This window comes from Cyphomyrmex costatus, unplaced genomic scaffold (genome assembly GCF_001594065.2).
Source record: "Cyphomyrmex costatus isolate MS0001 unplaced genomic scaffold, Ccosl1.0 scaffold340, whole genome shotgun sequence".
Classification (NCBI taxonomy): Eukaryota; Metazoa; Arthropoda; class Insecta; order Hymenoptera; family Formicidae; genus Cyphomyrmex; species Cyphomyrmex costatus.
Window position 1 is genome coordinate 295590 of NW_017277557.1, and position 18827 is coordinate 314416.

At 29.6% G+C, this 18827-nt stretch overlaps 1 protein-coding gene across 1 annotated transcript; it reads left to right on the forward strand.

The window, feature by feature from the left end:
- Nucleotides 1-1322: 1322 nt before the first annotated feature.
- On the forward strand, nucleotides 1323-18722 carry LOC108776111 (sodium-dependent nutrient amino acid transporter 1). The gene is made up of 17 exons (XM_018542624.1): nucleotides 1323-1358; nucleotides 1441-1578; nucleotides 1653-1905; nucleotides 3264-3486; nucleotides 3925-4299; nucleotides 4531-4897; nucleotides 5307-5583; nucleotides 5744-5838; nucleotides 12465-12551; nucleotides 12637-12910; nucleotides 13975-14188; nucleotides 14680-15051; nucleotides 16347-16713; nucleotides 17511-17610; nucleotides 17679-17855; nucleotides 18119-18213; nucleotides 18316-18722. The coding sequence occupies exons 1-17, from the start codon at nucleotides 1323-1325 to the stop codon at nucleotides 18454-18456; spliced, it is 3591 nt and encodes a 1196-aa protein (XP_018398126.1). The 3' UTR covers nucleotides 18457-18722.
- The last annotated feature ends 105 nt before the right edge of the window (nucleotides 18723-18827 follow it).

Sequence of the window (18827 nt, forward strand, 5' to 3'; positions counted from 1 at the left end):
AGCATCATGATTTTCACAATTTTTTATAAACGTCATAGTCGTTTATGTGAGAAAAATTTGAGTAGACCGTTTGAGACACGTGTTTTATATTAAATTCGACACAATTTTTCTAATAGTGTGTATTGATATCAAGTATTTTTCTAAAAAATAATTAGACAAGAAATTAAAGAGAGTTGTGAAATAGTACTGATATAGAAATTTTTCCATTCTCGAGAAATCTTCGAAGAATCTAAATCTAATTATAAATTCACATATTATGTACATACATGCATTATATGTGTATATACATACGTATTGTGTGTTATAATTGTAATTATATTATATTACACTTTTTTAAAAATGTCGGAATTCTTATTTATGAGTTTCAAGAGTAGGAGAATTTAATTAAAACATAACTACATTGGAATTGCTTTCGGGTACAGTAAGATCTTATTGATATTTAGATGTCAAATTCATGTATCCTTACTGTAGTATATATCTAAGAACTTAAAAAAAGAATACGCTGGTTTACCGCGATCGTTACATCAGGTAGAAAAGATGAAAGAGATATGGAGCACGTGATGCATATGTGCAATATCATATGTGCAACTTGGGAAACTGGTAATCTAATCGAAGGACAGATTTATATATCTGACTTTACATGGATTTGTTGACCAATCAATGGCTAACGAGCGGCATAGATCTCGAGATCGCGAGCGGAGTCTTGTCCTCGAGCGATGCGGATACAAGGAGTGTACCAGTATCTCTGCTCTTTCGTCTGTCGGGTATTTGCAAACGCGGTACCCTCGGTAAAATTATCCCGAACGCTTCCGGGTGAGACGTTATCTTCGCCGCGGGGCGAAGAAACTTTCAGTTATTCAATCGTATCTTCGCAGACTCCGTTCGGTTTTCTCCGTTGAGTGAAATCTTTAAATTAGCGATATTCTAAAGGAAAAATTTCTACGCGCTAAATTAAAATTCCCGAGTGACTGCTACATGTGAAATGTTAATATTTTACTTACCAATTTATAGAATATCTAATTTTTTTTTAAATAAAATCTCAAGAAAATATTAAAAGTGTAAAGAAGAGGATCGTGATCATCATTCGAAGTATCGCGAGAGTACTACCTTGATTTAATATTTTATCGCAAATTATATCTGCGCGATGAGGATAAGATAAAGATGTTGCTCCCCTGCGAGAGTGGTTGATAGAGTCTTTGCTTCGATATTTATTCTTAAAAAAGTCCTGTGCAATTTATCGCACGTGGCAATTAACGTTACGTCGAAAACGAAAATTCTGAAGATTTTTTTTACTTTTTCGCGAACGTTTCCTGTGCGACACAATGGCTAAAACAGAGAGGATAGGAGACGGTATTTACGTAAGATTTTCTAAAATTAGTGTAAAATACATAAAATTCTGGCAACTTATTGTTAATTTTATTCGCGAACTGTTCGTTTTAGAGACAAAATGGCTATACTAATGAGGCCTTCCAGCTGGATGGTTTCGACTCTTCGAAAACGGATTCTCACGAAAATATTCCACTCGACTACGCGACAGTGACGCAGCTCGATAAACAGCAGAAGCAGCCTAAAAGTTCAGTACGTATTATATTAATGCGACAAATCAATGGAAATACAACATCGATTATACAAAATAAATCTTCAATTATTAGACGATTACTAAAGAAGCGGAATGGGAAGGTGGGCTGGAATTTCTGATGGCCTGTATAGCCACTTCCGTCGGACTGGGAAACGTGTGGAGATTTCCGTTTACCGCGTACGAGAATGGCGGTGGTGCCTTCTTAATACCTTACATTATAGTCCTGATCCTGGTCGGGAAACCGTTTTATCTCCTAGAGGGACTCTTGGGACAGTTCACCAGTAGATCTTGTGCCAAAACGTGGTACATGACACCGGCTATGAAGGGTGAGGAAAATAGAAACGATCTGTTTCTTTTTGTACAAAATTAATTCAACTCTTGAATGTGCGCGACTTACTTTACTAAGCAAAAATTTCGATGAATTTAAACCGTGAATATAACCTGTTCCATGCATTCAGAAAAGATAATGTACATACATACACATTTTGATTAATTTGATTAACTTAAAGTGCATGGTAAAAATCTTTAAAATACATATTTTATTGTACCACAAAACTATCATATTTTTCAGGATAAATTTTAAGAGAAAATTCTTTCCATGTAATGAAAACAATATAGACAAAAAAATTTGGTGTTTTATGTTGGAAGCAATACACTCACGTTCCATAGTTTATTTACAAATTGTATTAGCATTATCTTTTCTGTGATCATTTTCTTTACATATAATATCTATGTTTTGTAACATATTCATCTTACGTTAAATGAGAATTAAATACAAAAATTTAAGTCCAACAATTACATAGATATAATATTTAAAGATTTCATATTTCATAACACTGCTACTAAGAATGCATATACTGGACTATGATTTGCGACTCATAATTCAACATTATATGAGGTAAAATGAAGTACTGCTGAAGGTGACTCAAATTTGAGCAAAAACATACATTGTTTTAGTATATTTGACTGAATTTTGTATATTAATATACTGTGCAGTTCCAACGCCGACTCCTAATAGCCTCATTAAATGTATAGTTATTGTGACTAGTCTTATTATATGAATTAAAGGAGTCTCAAAAATTTAACTTTTCTTTATTGTTAATATTAATTTAACATATTATACATAAATGTTAATTATGTTTAAAAATATATACTTGTACATTTTGTTATAAATTGTGTCAGTATTATCTTTTTTTAGACAATATCTTATTGTTTTTATTCATCTTATGTTAAATGTGATATAATATAAAAATTTGAGTAGATTGTTTGTAATCTGTAAAATGTATTACAATTAACAATACAAATTTTCCAACAGTGTAATAAACAGTATGAATAAAAATAAAAAAGGTATCTGTTATTAAAGTGATTAGATTAAATAATTTATGGAGATAGATTTCTCAAAAAATTACTTATTCTAGTCGTTTTTAAATAATAAATACTTTTTATTTATTTAAACATCAAATTACTTAGAATTTTATCACTGGCACTAAACGTATTATAAAAATGTTGAATATTACAAAAACATTGATTTTTTTTAAAGATTTGTGTTTTTTGTATTAAAATATTAATTTTATAATAAACCTTCCGTGAATAATATACATACAGCTTACCTCCTGTTGACTTTACTTTTTTGATCTTGCGATATCAAGAATATTCGCAGCACTTTTTCGAGATTCGCTTTCAGGATTGGGATACTCGCAGGCTTTTGGTGCGTTCTACGTCGTTTCGTACTACTGCGCCTTGATGGCATTGACCTTGCACTATTTGGTATCGAGCATTCAATCTGAGTTACCGTGGTCGTTCTGTCGTCCAGAATGGGAAGATTATTGCATCGACGGTTCTACGTTCAAAAATGTCTCCGAAGATCGTGTCGCTATCATTCAAAGTTCTGCGGAACTGTATTTCAGGTGCAAGATTGAAACAACATTGACTAGTAAATAATATCTGAGTGCGAATTTGTACCAGCAAAATTTCCAACCTATGGGTATATATTTGAGAAAATTGGTTTCGTTTAACATACAGTTGTGAATGAATAACATTTTGTTTTTTGAAAATTCAATGTCATTAATCGACTAATTAGGAAATTTTACATTTTTAAAAATGTAGGTTTTACTTGAATTTGGCTTTTCACTTTCAGAAGATATAACACGTTAAAAATGCCTGGTGCGAATTCGTATGCAAGTCTTTATTGATACTCAAAAGGGACGCGCTTAAAATGTCCTTTATGGGTTAAACAGCTTTTTTTATAATAAAAGTTTTACTGTAATATTGAGTCATCATTATTTAATATCGAATATTTTCTATCGGAAAAACTAAGACGATTTATTTTTATATAATTTTTATAGGAAGATAGTGTTACAGGAATACGCATCCATTGAGGGCGGTATCGGTGTACCATCCTGGCAACTGTCGATATGTTTATTTCTTAGTTGGGCCTGCGTCTTTGGAGTGCTATTCCGCGGTGTGAAGAGCACGGGCAAAGCCGCTTATTTCCTTGCATTATTTCCTTACATCGTGATGACAGCTCTGCTGATCAGAGCCGTCACTCTTGAGGGTGCCGTCGATGGCATCCTCTTTTTTGTAACCCCGAAATGGGACGCCCTATGGAAGCCCACTGTCTGGTACGCCGCTATCACACAATGTTTCTTCTCTTTGTCAGTCTGCTTCGGTCCGATCATCAACTATTCATCTTATAACAATTTTGAACACAGGGTGGACAGGTAATATAATATGTATTATATCACAAAAAACAATCTATAAGCTATAAATAGATTAAGAATATTAATGAGATAAATAAAAATGTTATAATATTAAATAAAATAAGCTTGTAAATTTTTCGAAAGTACCATTTTTTAACTTACATTGTTGTTGTAAACTCGTTTGAGTTCTTAAAGGGTCTGATCCGGAATAAAAGATTAATTTTTCCTATTTTATTTTGCTGATTTCATTAGGGACGTGATGATAGTGACCACGCTAGACACATTCACCAGTCTGATAGCTGGTTGTACGATTTTCGGTATACTCGGTAATCTGGCCCACGAAATGAATACGAAGGATATCGACAAGGTAGTCCGCGGCGGGATTGGTTTGGCTTTCATCTCTTATCCGGACGCGTTGTCGCGCTTCACCTTTGTGCCACAACTGTTCTCCATCCTGTTCTTCGTCATGATGTTCGTTCTTGGCACTGGAAGCTCTGCGGCGTTGTGCGGCGCGGTATTCAGCATTTTCCGCGATCATCTACCCAATATGAGGCAATGGTTGTTGGTGCTCTGCGTTACCTGCTTCGGCTTCGTCGTCAGCCTCATCTATATCACTCCGGTGCGTTAACTATGTCTTGCTGTAAAGTACACACAGTTGACGCAAACATTAGTCACAAATGTTACGCGTTTAATCGATATACTTGATAACTAATCGTGCACGTGTTTGAGCGATATAGAGGTGTACACCAAGTCCCATGAGAAATGTTAACACTGAATTCATTGAATGTTAGATGAATGAAGAATAAAGTTTAGAGATTTATATACACATATATTATATGTATACAGAAAGAACATTATACGAAACAAAAAATTATTATACTATTTAGTCATCTCGTTTATCGCTTCTAATCATATGTAAAATAAATTTTTATATTTTCGAAATAATTAAAAATTTTAAAAATCTAGAAAGGTAGAAATACCATTGATAGAATATTTGCTGCATGTTAATGTTTAATAAATGTTGACAGGGTGGTCAATGGTTCATAACGTTAATCGATTATTACGGCGGTACTTTCGTGGCAATAATTGTTGGCGTTCTCGAGATAGTGACCATCTTCTGGACATACGGTCTTTTAAATTTCGTCAACGACATGGAATTTATGCTAGGCAACAGGCTAGGTGTCTACTGGCGAATTTGTTGGCTCGTAATCACGCCTGTGCTTATGATCATCATATTGATTTACACGTGCGCCACTTATGAGCCACCTACCTATAATGGCGAACGGTTTCCAGATTATGCCTACGGTCAGTAAAAATTTATTTTATTTTATTTTATAATTTAATATTTCCAATTTCTTAAACGTCTATTCTATAGAGCACAAAAAAATCGTAAATTTCATCATGAACCACACATTGTTTAAGGGTCATCATTTCTAAACAATATTTTTGCATTTTTATTTTTTAGGAATAGGATGGTTTGTGTTAGTTATAGGTATTTCTCCCATTGTGTGGTGGATTGGCCAAAAAATAATCACAAATAGAACATCGTCTTTCACCGAAGTAAGTATCTCGAAACACAAGACGCACACACACACACACACAGAGTGACGCATCTAAAACAGGTGTCATCTAAATAACTTGTTTGTTTTTAATGATACGAAAAAAAGTTTTAGATGAAAATGGAACAGTTTCGAAGGATATTTTGGTAATTTATTTTTTTTTTAGGATCTTTTTCTTTTTTTGGAGAAATTTTATTTCAAGCATTTTTTTCTTTCTATCTCCAAACTGTGCGTGTTTTTCGGGTGGCTAGTCTTAAGTGATTCACTCTATATGTGTGTACCTATATATACATATACATATATACTCAAGGAAAAATTCAAGTAGTAGTTACAAAGGTAATAATATATAAGTTTTATATTTAGAATTAATGTATATAACTGAATAAACTATTTTATAATTATTGTAACAAAATAATGCTGTAATAAAATAATTTATTCAATTATGTACATTAATTTTACATGTAAAGTTTGTATAGTTGCCACTATGATTTTCTCTGACAATGAGTATATAGTAATAAAACTAGTTGAATTTATAATTAAAGTCAAAGTCGTTGACTAATTTTTGCTTTAAAAAACGTATTACAGTCTGTCAAAACAGCTTTTCGGCCTGCGGAAGGTAAATGGGGACCTAAAAATCCAAAGATACACAGAGAATGGAAAGCATTTGTGACGGAGAAGAAATTCAGAGCTCAGGGTGATTTGATAACAATGTTTTTTAAGTAAAAGTTCAACTTTATTTATTTGTGTTGTTTCTCCGTATAATTTAATTAAGAAATTCGTTTGATTGCGCTCGCCGGTTTGTGTCGATAACTTAAACAACACAAAGTTTAAATTTGTGACACAAGACGTCTTTAAGTCATCTTTTAGACGCAAAAGAAACGTCTTATGAACTGATTTTAGACACTTTTTATTGTCTAGGAAGTTTTCTTTATTTGTTTGTGCTGTGATGAAAGAAGTTACATTGATGTTACGTAACTAACGCTCGTAGCAAAATGCATGTGTTACTTGAAGTCGCGGATGATTGATTGAATTGAATTCGATTAACGTCTAAGACTCGGGAATTCTTTTCAAATTAAGTGTCATTTTGTAAATTATCTACAATTTATCTGTTTATGTAATTGTAATCGTGTAATTTAGCGCAATATCATAATTAATCTATCATGTATTAACTCAAAAGCAATTACAGTTAAGTTCAAAATACATTTAATGAATATTAAAAATTGTATCATAAATATATATAACTGAAAAATAAACATATATTTAAATTTAATACGTTTTTAAACGATTTAATGAATCGTGTTATGATGTTTATAACATCTATTTAATATTTTTCAATACTAATTAAAAACATCGTTTTTGTTCAAGACATTTCAATCAAAACGACAAGTTACAAAAATGTCAAAATGATATTAAAATGAACAATGATTGATCAAAGATTTTTTAAAATAATTATTTTAAAGTTATGATATTTTAATATTAAATGTATGTTTAAAGTTAATAACGTTTTTATATATCACAAAAATGTTTTGATTAATCTTTTTTTAAGCATATTATATTCTAGAAATGTGTATGTAAATGATCTATAAGTATATATATATATGTCAATAGTTTAAGAAACTCCAAAGCATTCTTATTATTTCACTTCGCAAAATATTCTACGATGATATCGTCATTAATCACTTTCGTTTTACTCAGAATAACGAAAACTATAAACGGAAGTTAATCTCCGCATACAATACATTTGATTCATCATGTTATAAAATGTCATTCAAATTACTCATTGCTAAACCTTAACAAGAAAGAATCCTTAAACAGACCACATCAGCATGTAGCATAAAATCGAACAAGAAATTTATTATTTCTCTTGCTGTATTCATAATGCAGCAGTATTTTCCAACGAATTATCGCATCTGTGTTTCGTTAAATTTTTCAATGTAAATTTCGCACGATATTCGCTTTTTATACTCGAAAAGAAAAAAACGAAATGCATTTCATACAGATTTTCTATTTGGATGTAAATCTCGATTGTCGATTTCTCTCCTTTTTGTACGAAAAAAGTCTTAAAGAATATACTTATCTACATTAAAGAATATCTACATTCTTTTTGTATCGAAAGTGAAATCAAAACACAAACGGAAATTAAAAAAGTAAAGAATAGTACTTACTCTTAAACATTCTTGTTTAAAAATGTTTAAAAAAAAAGAATGAATCCAATTTTTTAAATTTTGTTACAACTATTACAGCATTCTTTTATTTATTATGTACAGATTCTAATAAATTTAAATTTATTTAACGTTTATTTAATATTGAAAATTATCCAATTAAGGTTGAAATATTTGTTGCCTTTAAATCAAATTTTATATTTTTTTATTATTGCAATTTAGTACCTTGTTTTGTCCTCATAGCCTTATCTTTTCTTATTTTATTTTTAAATTAAATAAGCCTTTTTATCTGGATTTTTAATTTTTAGAAAAAAATTTTTTACTACGCAATCGCCTGCTACTATTATATACATATATCATAAATGTGATGAAAATTTATAAAAAGTAAACTTAATAAATGTTTTAGTAAATATATCTTCTGTATTTTTAATTTTCATCATGTATTATTATGTTAATGCACATTTCTCTCGAAGGTGTAAGATTTGACAAAACAGAAGAGAATAAAGAGGAGATAAAGGAGAAGTGAGGGAAAGAAAGAAAAGCGAAAATTTGATTGAGTGTGATTACCATGACTACTTATGTGCGCGCTTTAATCTAGCAGAAAGAATTGCGCGTACAGATCTGTATGTATACGGATACGTCAAACGTCGCGCGCATTCTTTAAGCAGTCCGTCAAAGACTGCCGACTAGCTAAGACGTGTGCAGAATTTCGAAAAAAAGGAACCACAGTGCCGGACCAACGTCAACATGAATCATATGAAAAATCATGTATGTTGCAATATTTTGTGCTGTAGAGTCGTCGTAAGCAATAAATTTAGCATTTGCAAAAAGTGTAAAAAGTGTAAAAAGAAAAGTTTAACATAAGGAAGAAAAAACGATTTTTTTCTGAGAAAGTCTTCAATATATATATAATTTTAGTTACTATAATATATCTTCTGTATTTTTAATTCTTATCATATATTATTATGTTAAATGCACATTTCTCTCGAAGATGTAATATTTTTATTTGCAAACTTACCTCCAGCAAATCAAATAATATGTCGTTGTAGTTTGCGGTGATATGATTGCGTTTATCGCGATTACTAGCCTTGTTCTACCTTCGTTTCTCCAAACAGCCATTAATCATCATTGTTGTCATAGTTGTTTGGCCAAAAAATGTCAGAAATTAATTTATAAGCTACCACACTTTATCTGATGCTTATACGTCCGTTGTTTACACATTTGAGATTAACTAAAAATGTTATATGAAATAAAATCTAACTTATATATACAATTTAATATGTTTTTATTATACATATCTTATTTTTTGTTTTATTTATGGAAAACAATGTTGTATAAAATATTGAAAGATTTATAAAAACACTTTTTACAAAATTTTTCACAAAAAAACTATTGAAGAATATTAGACATTTTTTCGTCAAAGCAGCCACCTTTATACCTGATCAATTTTTTTTATATCTGTTAGAGGATACCTATCATGGAACGTGTCGGAATGAATTCTAATCGGAATTATTTTCCCTAGAAAATACAATAGAAATTTAAGGAATAGTTGAATAATTCTGATCGAAATCTATTTCGATTTGTTCTACGATAGATGGCCAGGTAGGAAATTCGAACGCAGCTTTAAGAAATCTGTCTAGTGATTGCCTAGAAATTGAAATGTAAGCTAGGGTTCTATTTCATTTGTTCGTTTTTATCGTACACAAAGGTCCTCGGATCTTTCTACAATAATTTATAGCCAATCAACAGACTTAACAAATTTGTACGACAAAAACACACAAATGAAATCTCATCTGTATATTTTAATTACTCTATAGGCATCAGTCAATAGATAGATTCTTTTATATTTGGAAATTTGTCTAGTGATAGTAGTAATTGACTAGAAATTAATATTTTACAAATGTAAAATTTTACATCTTACATCTTAGATTATTAATTCACTTGTACGTTTTACACGATTTATTATAAACAGAATTATTATTTTATGAATTTAATTTTAGAATAAATGTTATATATGGTATATTAATGACATTAAAATATTAATGTTTACACGTAATCTATATCTACATTTAAATCAAGCTTAATTATTTTAATATAAACAAACAAAAAGAAGGATATTACACTCTGTTAATTTACTCAATTATTATCATTTTTATAGTAAAACAGCAAGAAACGAAAATTGTTTATTTTTTCTTATAAAGCTCTAAGAATTTTTTCAGAATTTTTAATCAATTTTTCAGTTCTATATTTTCTTATTGGCAACTATTTTTACCAATATGAGAAAATGCGGTACTAAAAAATTCTAAAAACACTCTTAGAACTCTTAAAAAAAAATAAACAATTTTTGTCACTTGCTGTATTTTTGTAAAGTTAATAATACTTGAGAAAAATTATATTGAAAATCAATATTCAATAATTTTTAGTAATTAATATCTTGTTAACTAGTACAAAAATTGTAAAATAACAGAAGTTTTTTTTTATTCAGTTTAGTTTATTCTACCAGTACACGAAATTTGGCAGTCATTTGAGACAACCTGAAAAATTCATTTATATAACACTGAGGATGGCCTAATTATGGTCGAAATGTTTTATTGTATTATTGACATTTGTCATATAAACATTATTCATTAGAGATCCAGACTTTTATGTTCCTATTTATTACTTCCTATTTAACTTTCTGGTTTAATCATTTCAAGTTATTTATTATTTATTATTAGATCCAATAAAAAAATATAATTTCTTTAATAATATCATTTCCTTGTTGTTCAACTTGTGTTATCATGAATTAATAAATTTGTTATAAAAGCTATGTTAACATTATCATTCTAAGTATTTTTAAACATGATAAGATAAAGATGATAATATCCATTAGGAATAAATGATTTAACGGCAATAAAATATGTAAATCTATTAAATAATACACTGATATGAAGATAATCACTGAAGATTTAATACTATTTTTAACATTAATTCTCAATTAAATTGTCACCGACAGATTACAAATACCGATTAAATCAATCCATGCATGCTAATTTTTTTCATTATTACTCAAAGCAGATGTAAAATAATACATTAATGAGGAATTGAGTTATCATTGAAGAAACTTCTACTAAAGTTAATATTTATTGAAGTTATATATCTCTTCTGTTATATACCTTTTCCTTATATACAAATATTTTAAGAAACATTTAAAAAAAACCGGAAATTTTCTATTTGACACTTTTCATTTACGTTTTTATTAGCCTGAAGTGTTAATCTTACCTCTGTACACAAAAAGAAGATTAAAATCGGCTAACTGTAAATATAAATAATAGAATTATATAGGATGTTCATAAAAGATAATATCAAACTTTAAGAATATTATATATAATATTATAGTACTCATAAAAACAAACCAAAAAATTTTAATAAGTAGTACTCCAAACCATTTATTTCCAAGTTATGAAATATTTTCTGCTGTAATAATACGTTTTTTTCGATGTAAACGTATTTTATACTCGTGATCCTGTATACTCCCTCACGAGCTTCTAAGTCTATTGCCGGATTTAAATCTGTTAGCCTTTTATTTATAAGAACATTCAAAGAAAACATACGCCACATCAGTTGATACATGAAACGAACTATTAAAATAAATTAAATTAAAAAATTAATTAATCTAATTAAATAAATAAATTAAATAAATTAAATTGAGAGAGAGAGAGAGAGGGAGGGGGAGAGAGAGGGAAAGAGAGGGAGAGAGAGAAAGAGAGACGCCGGACGACGACATAATTTACATTACATCTGTTATTTGTGAGTATTTTTCATGTTCCACAAGCTATATCACTTATATACATTATACATACGTATATATTATATTTATATACATATATCTATCATTTTATATTTTAATTTAATTATAATGCAAATATTATGTTGGAATAATGTTTTCACTGAAGTACAAATAATGCGACCCACGCCAAGTTTTTTCTTCACTATAATCCAGTTGACAATTTTAGCCACTTTCGGTCCATCTTATGTGTCATGCGTAATGAAATATATATACTTGGATAATTACATTTATTTTATGTCCGTTTTTATAAAGAAGAATTCATTACCTTTTTTGTGCACTTGGTGTATATTTTTTCTTTTTGTTAAAAAGGTTTTTTTAAATAAATGATTTTTTAAGTTTAGCTTATTAAAACTTTTCGATTTGTTTTTATGAGTACTATAAGTATTTTCTTAAAGTTTGATATCATCTTTTTTTGGACATTCTGTATATGAAATACATTACAAAATACATTTAATTAGGAAGTGTGTTCATTGGACCAATAACTTGCAACATATGTTAAGTTAAATGGATGTCTCTATGATGTCATGTCGCATTGTGAGCAGTTCGTCATGTTTGGAGGACAGCTTGACTAGACAATTCACCTCCTATATTTTGATATAGAAAAAAGTATCAGATAACACATAATTAATTTCGCAGAATTATGTTGCCAACGCCGGAGAAATTCCCGGTTTATTCACGCTATCCATCCCATCGTCATCCGGCGGAAATGAATTCAAAAGCAGAGTAAGTTCAGCAGAAAGCGGTACACAACATTAATTAAGATTTTCTTTACAAGAGCTTCCGAAACTTTTCAAAAATTGCTTTGCAGATTTCGTTGTCGATCAAAATGGACGAGGAGACGAGGGCGCAATGGGGAAATGGGTTGGAATTTCTCATGTCCTGCGTGGCGTTTTCGGTCGGACTTGGGAACGTTTGGCGATTTCCATACACGGCCTACGAGAACGGCGGCGGAGCCTTCCTTATCCCCTACATAGTGGTGCTCTTCATAATAGGCAAGCCTTTCTATTACATGGAGATGATTCTCGGGCAGTTTACCAGTAGATCCTGTGTGCAAATTTGGTCGGTGTTACCTGCGTTTCAAGGTACTTTTTGTGAAGACAGTCCTCAATTTTATGAAAAAATACCGGAAATTGTCACTTAAAACGCATAAATTTATAATAGCATATATATTCAGATAACTAAATAAATTCTACCTTCATCACAAATCTTCAAATCGATAAGTTCAAAAATGAGAAAATAAATTTTCTCAAACTACATTAAAATAAATATTTTTTAATAAAACAATATTTCCATTCAATAGAATATATTTGTAAAATATGTTATATAATAAAAATTCTTCTTTTATTTTAGAATGGAGTAAAATTATATTTGTCTTTTTCAATTCTACAATTGTTATATGTAACTCCGTTTTTTGATTAAGCATAATTCAAATTCAAATACATACATGCATGGTTATTTATTCATTACCGAAACACAAAGAGGATTTTCAGTTTACAAATCTATTCTATCGATTATAAATTGTTGATCTTTTAAAAGTGATCTTTTAAAAGTGAAATATCCGAAGTAAACTGAAAGCTGCATATACAATAAATTTAAATCTTAAATAGCTGATTATCCAAAAATTTTCTCCTTTTAAAAAATAAAAACCATAAAATTGCTTTAAAACATCATGCTTGTAACCATCTGTTGGTAGAAAAATTAAAGAAAATCTGTTTATTATAAATTAAAATAAAAAAATATCAAATTATGAATACAAAAAATGCGAAATTTAAAAAAAACTTTTAAATTTATTACATATTTTATTATATATTTATGAAAAAATTAATTAAACGTTTTTACAAAAATATACACTTTTGACATAATAATTTAATATTTCCTTTTTATAGAATACTTTTAAAAACTGATACCTTTATATTATAAAGAAATTTTTCAGGAGATTTGCAAGTAAAATACATACATTATATTTTTTCATTTCATGTGACTTTACTTTAAAAAGACGAGAGACAGTTTTTATACTTTTTTTTTTATATTTTGCGCTAAAAGTATATAAACAAATTTGTTTAATTTTTAGAGATTAAAATTAATTTCAAATATTGTGAAAAGTCGATGGATTTAATTACAATCGATTAATTTGTTGATCGTTTAGGCATTGGCTACGGCGTAGTGGTATCGGTATTCTCTGTGATTACCTATTATTGTGCTCTTATGGCATTGACGCTCTACTACATGATAGCCAGCTGTCAGTCGGTGCTTCCGTGGTCTTATTGTTGGGAGGAATGGGGCGACACCTGTTTCAATAGCTCATCGACCGGCGAGCAAGCGAAAAACGGAAGCAGAAGTTCCGCTGATTTCTATTTTAGGTGCATTAATCTTCCTTTTGCTTTTTACGATGTCATCACAAGATTTCTGGGACTAGCCTTCTATTTAAATGTGACGTTATTATTGCATCCGTTTGCGCGTTTGCTATTGTCATATGACATCAGTCATAAATTATTAGTAGGAGCCTTTTGTAGTTACCATATCACTTGTATATGTGGAGACTTGTTGTTTCGCGATCACGAGATTCGAAATAAAAATGTTCGTATCTCTTGAAGCTATGCAATAATAACAATAATCCACTAAATTGCACGTATAATGTATAAATCGCCCGCATTATCATTTAAGCGTCTCTTACTTTTTATCTTTATTGTAGAATATTTTCTTTCATGTTATTAAGTTTTTTTTTCTGTTCTTTTCTTTGTGTTATTTTTAAGTCTATGTTATTTTTATAATACCTACGCGGAAAACGTTAGAAAAATCAGGATTTCAATTGTCCAAATAGTCTAAACATTTCTAACTGTCTATTTGTCAGAAAATACGTCCTTAATGAAATGGGGATCGAAAACGGGCTCGGGCTACCCTCATGGAAATTAGTCCTCACATTGCTAGTCAGTTGGATATTCGTCTACGTAGTGGTCTGCAAAGGCGTGAAGAGTACTGGTAAAGCAGCCTATTTCCTAGCCCTTTTTCCATACGTCATTATGATCAGCCTTTTAGTGAGAGCGGTTACCTTGGATGGAGCGGTGGACGGTATCATCTTCCTCTTCAAGCCCACATGGCACAAGATCCTAGAACCGGCGGTTTGGTACGCCGCCGTCACACAATCATTCTTCTCCCTTGGCGTGTGCTTCGGTGCGGTGACCATGTATTCCTCCTACAATAATTTCGAACATAATGTTGCAAGGTGCGTGAATACTCCTCGAATCATTCTACCTTATCCTGCACATTTTTATTAGAGTTTTTTTAGTACATACAATCTTTCAGAATTTCCATATGATTTTATTCTCAGACTTTTTATACAAATTGGAATACTTTTCTGAAATGCTGAGAAAGTATACAATTGGAATACTTTTCTATATTTTTTTATACATGTAAAAAGTTTTTACATATATCAAAAAAAAAATTTTCTGAAGATAATTTATATATAACCTGAGAAATTTATTTAAGATAAAATCGCTCAAAAGCATGCATACTTTTTCAATTACAGTTCACTCGTAATGTAAAGCAATTATGAGTACATAATATAACGGTCAATGACCGAGCTTAATAAAGAAATTATAAATAATGTTTTTATGTATTTATTATATAACTAATAGAAAAATGAACGTTTCGGACTACGGGTCCTTTTTAGCACATATAATGGAGATGACATTTTTTCAGTGATCATTTTTCTTCAACGTTCGATAACTCGGTGAAAAAAAAATCGTACAACATTCATTAAAAAAGCAAATTGAAAGTAAAGATTCATTCTTTCAATTCTTGTAAACACATTTTTATGTAATTTTTACCTCATGTCATAGACCTTTGTAAAGTTTGTGAAAAATTTTCAGATTTGACGGATATTCATTTGTGTCCGTATAACTTCGTAAAGGATCAGTCATATTGAAATTTCAATTACAGATTTCGTAAGTAGAGATTTCAATCTTTAAAATGCCTTTTTAATTTTTTGTTTGCGATAATTTTTCAACCGAGTTACGGTGTTCTAAATATTGTCTAATTTTTAACGTGTTTGAAAATGTTCCTATTTTTCATTGAGTAGTGTATGTAAACATTTTTAATAGAAAAAACTTGGCGCCGCTGGAGCTAAGCCAAAAATGTTAGTGGCGTCAAGTTTTTTACATAAAAAATTTTTACATTTAAATATTTTTTTAAGAAAAATTAAAAATAATATTACTCAAGGTTTATTATTTAAAAGTAATTAAATTCTGAAATATTTCAAAATCTCTAAAATTTCTCGTTCCATAATTTTTTTAAAAAATTAAAAAAAACATTGTTTTTTTAAATCTATAAAATTTGAAAAGTTTAAAATATTGTTTCAGAAATTTTCATATATTTAAAATATAAAATATTCTTAAAAGTATAAAGTATTATTATAATATAATTTTTTTCATAAAAATAAGACTGGATATTAGTTGTGTTAAAAAGTTCTATGAAATTTAATCGTATAAGTTCGTTAGAAAATCAGCAGACGACTTGCAGGGATTGCACAATTGTGACAAGTCTGGATCTTTGCACGAGTTTAATGGCGGGTGCGACTATCTTCGGAATTTTGGGCAATCTTGCCCATGAAATCGGCAGCGATGATATTAGCAGCATCGTACGTGCGGGGACAGGCCTGGCCTTCGTATCTTATCCAGATGCCTTGGCAAAATACGTAGTGATACCACAATTTTTCGCCGTACTCTTTTTTCTGATGCTCTTTGTGTTGGGCATAGGAACTACCGTTGCCTTCTGCAACGTAATCATCAGCATCATCAAGGACCAACTTCCACATCTTAATCAGTGGAAGATCGCTGCTGGTGTTGCGATCCTTGGTTTCTCGATCGGCATTGTTTATTGCACGCCCGTAAGTTTTGTGAAAGAAATTAATCTTCTTTAACGCTAGCTAACAAAAGACCACTTTTTGCGAACATATTGCACATCTATACATTGTAAGTTTTTTTGTTTTTATTTGATAACACATAACTTTCCAATTTTTGCTGCTTTATAAATAAATAAATGTAACAACTAAATTAGATAAAAAATCGCTAATGTCGACTATACTCAAACTTTAGGATTTATAACTCAAAAGAGTACTCATCGAAATTGAATTTGTAACCAATGTTTCAATAATATCTCAATATCGGCTACAAAAATATATATTAAAAATAGAAATTAATTAAAAAATTGTTGAGCTGGTCTTGATCTAACTTCAAAGATATCTTAAGATCAGTTAAGTTATTCCATCTTTTTCCTCTTATTGTTAGTAACTTTTGTCTAAAATTTTTTTATTTTACGTTTAAGAATTTTGAGATATTTTAGTGGATTGATTAAAACGGGTCATCTCTGGATTCAGTTGTTTGTACATTTACTTATAAAGCGATAAGAACACATAAAATATTTTATTAAATAAAAACTTATAATATCAATGTGGATTCCTTGTGAATAAAAGAGTGAACACTTCTATTATAAATGGTAATAAAATTAAACGTAATGAAACTAATAAATGTGTAACAATAAATAACCTATTTTTTTTTTTTGTAAAGAAAAGAACGATTTTTACAATCAACACTTCTATTATTAAGAAATATAATAAAATTATTTTAAAATAATACATAATTATAATAAAATAACATTTATTTTATCGGCCATTTATTTTATTAGGGCGGCCAGCACATTCTTAACTTGGTAGATTACTTCGGTGGGACATTCATTATCGTGTTTTTAGCTTTCTTCGAAATGATCGCTATTTCTTGGGTATATGGTAATAATCTAATATGTTTTATTCTTGCATGAAATTATTTGGGAAGATATAACTCGTTGATTTTCCAGGCGTTGATAATTTCATGGACGATGTCGAGTTCATGGTAGGACGACGGCCATTCTTTTACTGGAGATTCTGTTGGTGTTATTTAACTCCCTTGTTCCTATTTACCATCTTGATTTATTTTCTGATTGATATAAAACCGCTTACTTATAACGACGAATATTATCCAATCTCCGCATACGGTATTAATTACTTTTTCTTTTTATAGTCATAAAAGTAATTAAATTGCATAATCAAAAATATCAAAATTATAATAATATGTATACGTAATTAAATTTTATTTTAATCGAAGATGAAGATAAGTTATAACACATGAAGTAAGTAAAAAATTAGTTACAATTATTGAAGTCATATGTATATTAAGTATAAAAATTAAAAATTTAATTATAGATAAAAAACAATTTTATATAGAATTATTTCATAAAATATCTTTATATTTTTGTAGCTGCTGGTTGGACGCTTTTGGCTTTAGGAATTCTTCCGTTTCCTTTAGGCATAATCATTGTTGGATTTCGGAATAAAGACAAGACGTACACGAATGTAATATATATTTGCATTTTATTTAAATACAGTTCTAGCATATAAATCTATGCGTCGTCGAAAATTATGAAATTGTGACTTATAATCGCATTTTACTTTTAGATATTCAAGCCGAGCGCCGATTGGGGTCCAAAAGACCTAAAGAAATACAATGAATGGAGGGATTTTAAACACTCGAAGAGAATATCGCGAGCGTGCACAAAGAAATCGAAAATTATAGCAGCGCTATTTGGCAAAGATTAATAATTACTAAAATACATAATATAAAAATTATATAATTATTATGTTTGCTGATTATTCGGATTATTTATGTGGCGATCATCGCATAGCGATCAGTAAAAGGGTAATAATATTGGCAGCTCTTTGTCACATATCATATTACACATAGTGCAACATTACGTAACGACTTATGGGAACTAGTAAGAACTAAAGCACAAAATATAAATCCTTTAACTGCTATTAAATAAGTACACAATATATATGCAGATTGATAATATCTCATAAAACAATTAGAATGGAATATGTTAATTATAAAAAATTATAATTGAACCATCTCTAGCTATTCTTCTCAATTACTTGTAACATTAAATAATGAAAGAACAAAATGGTTTTCT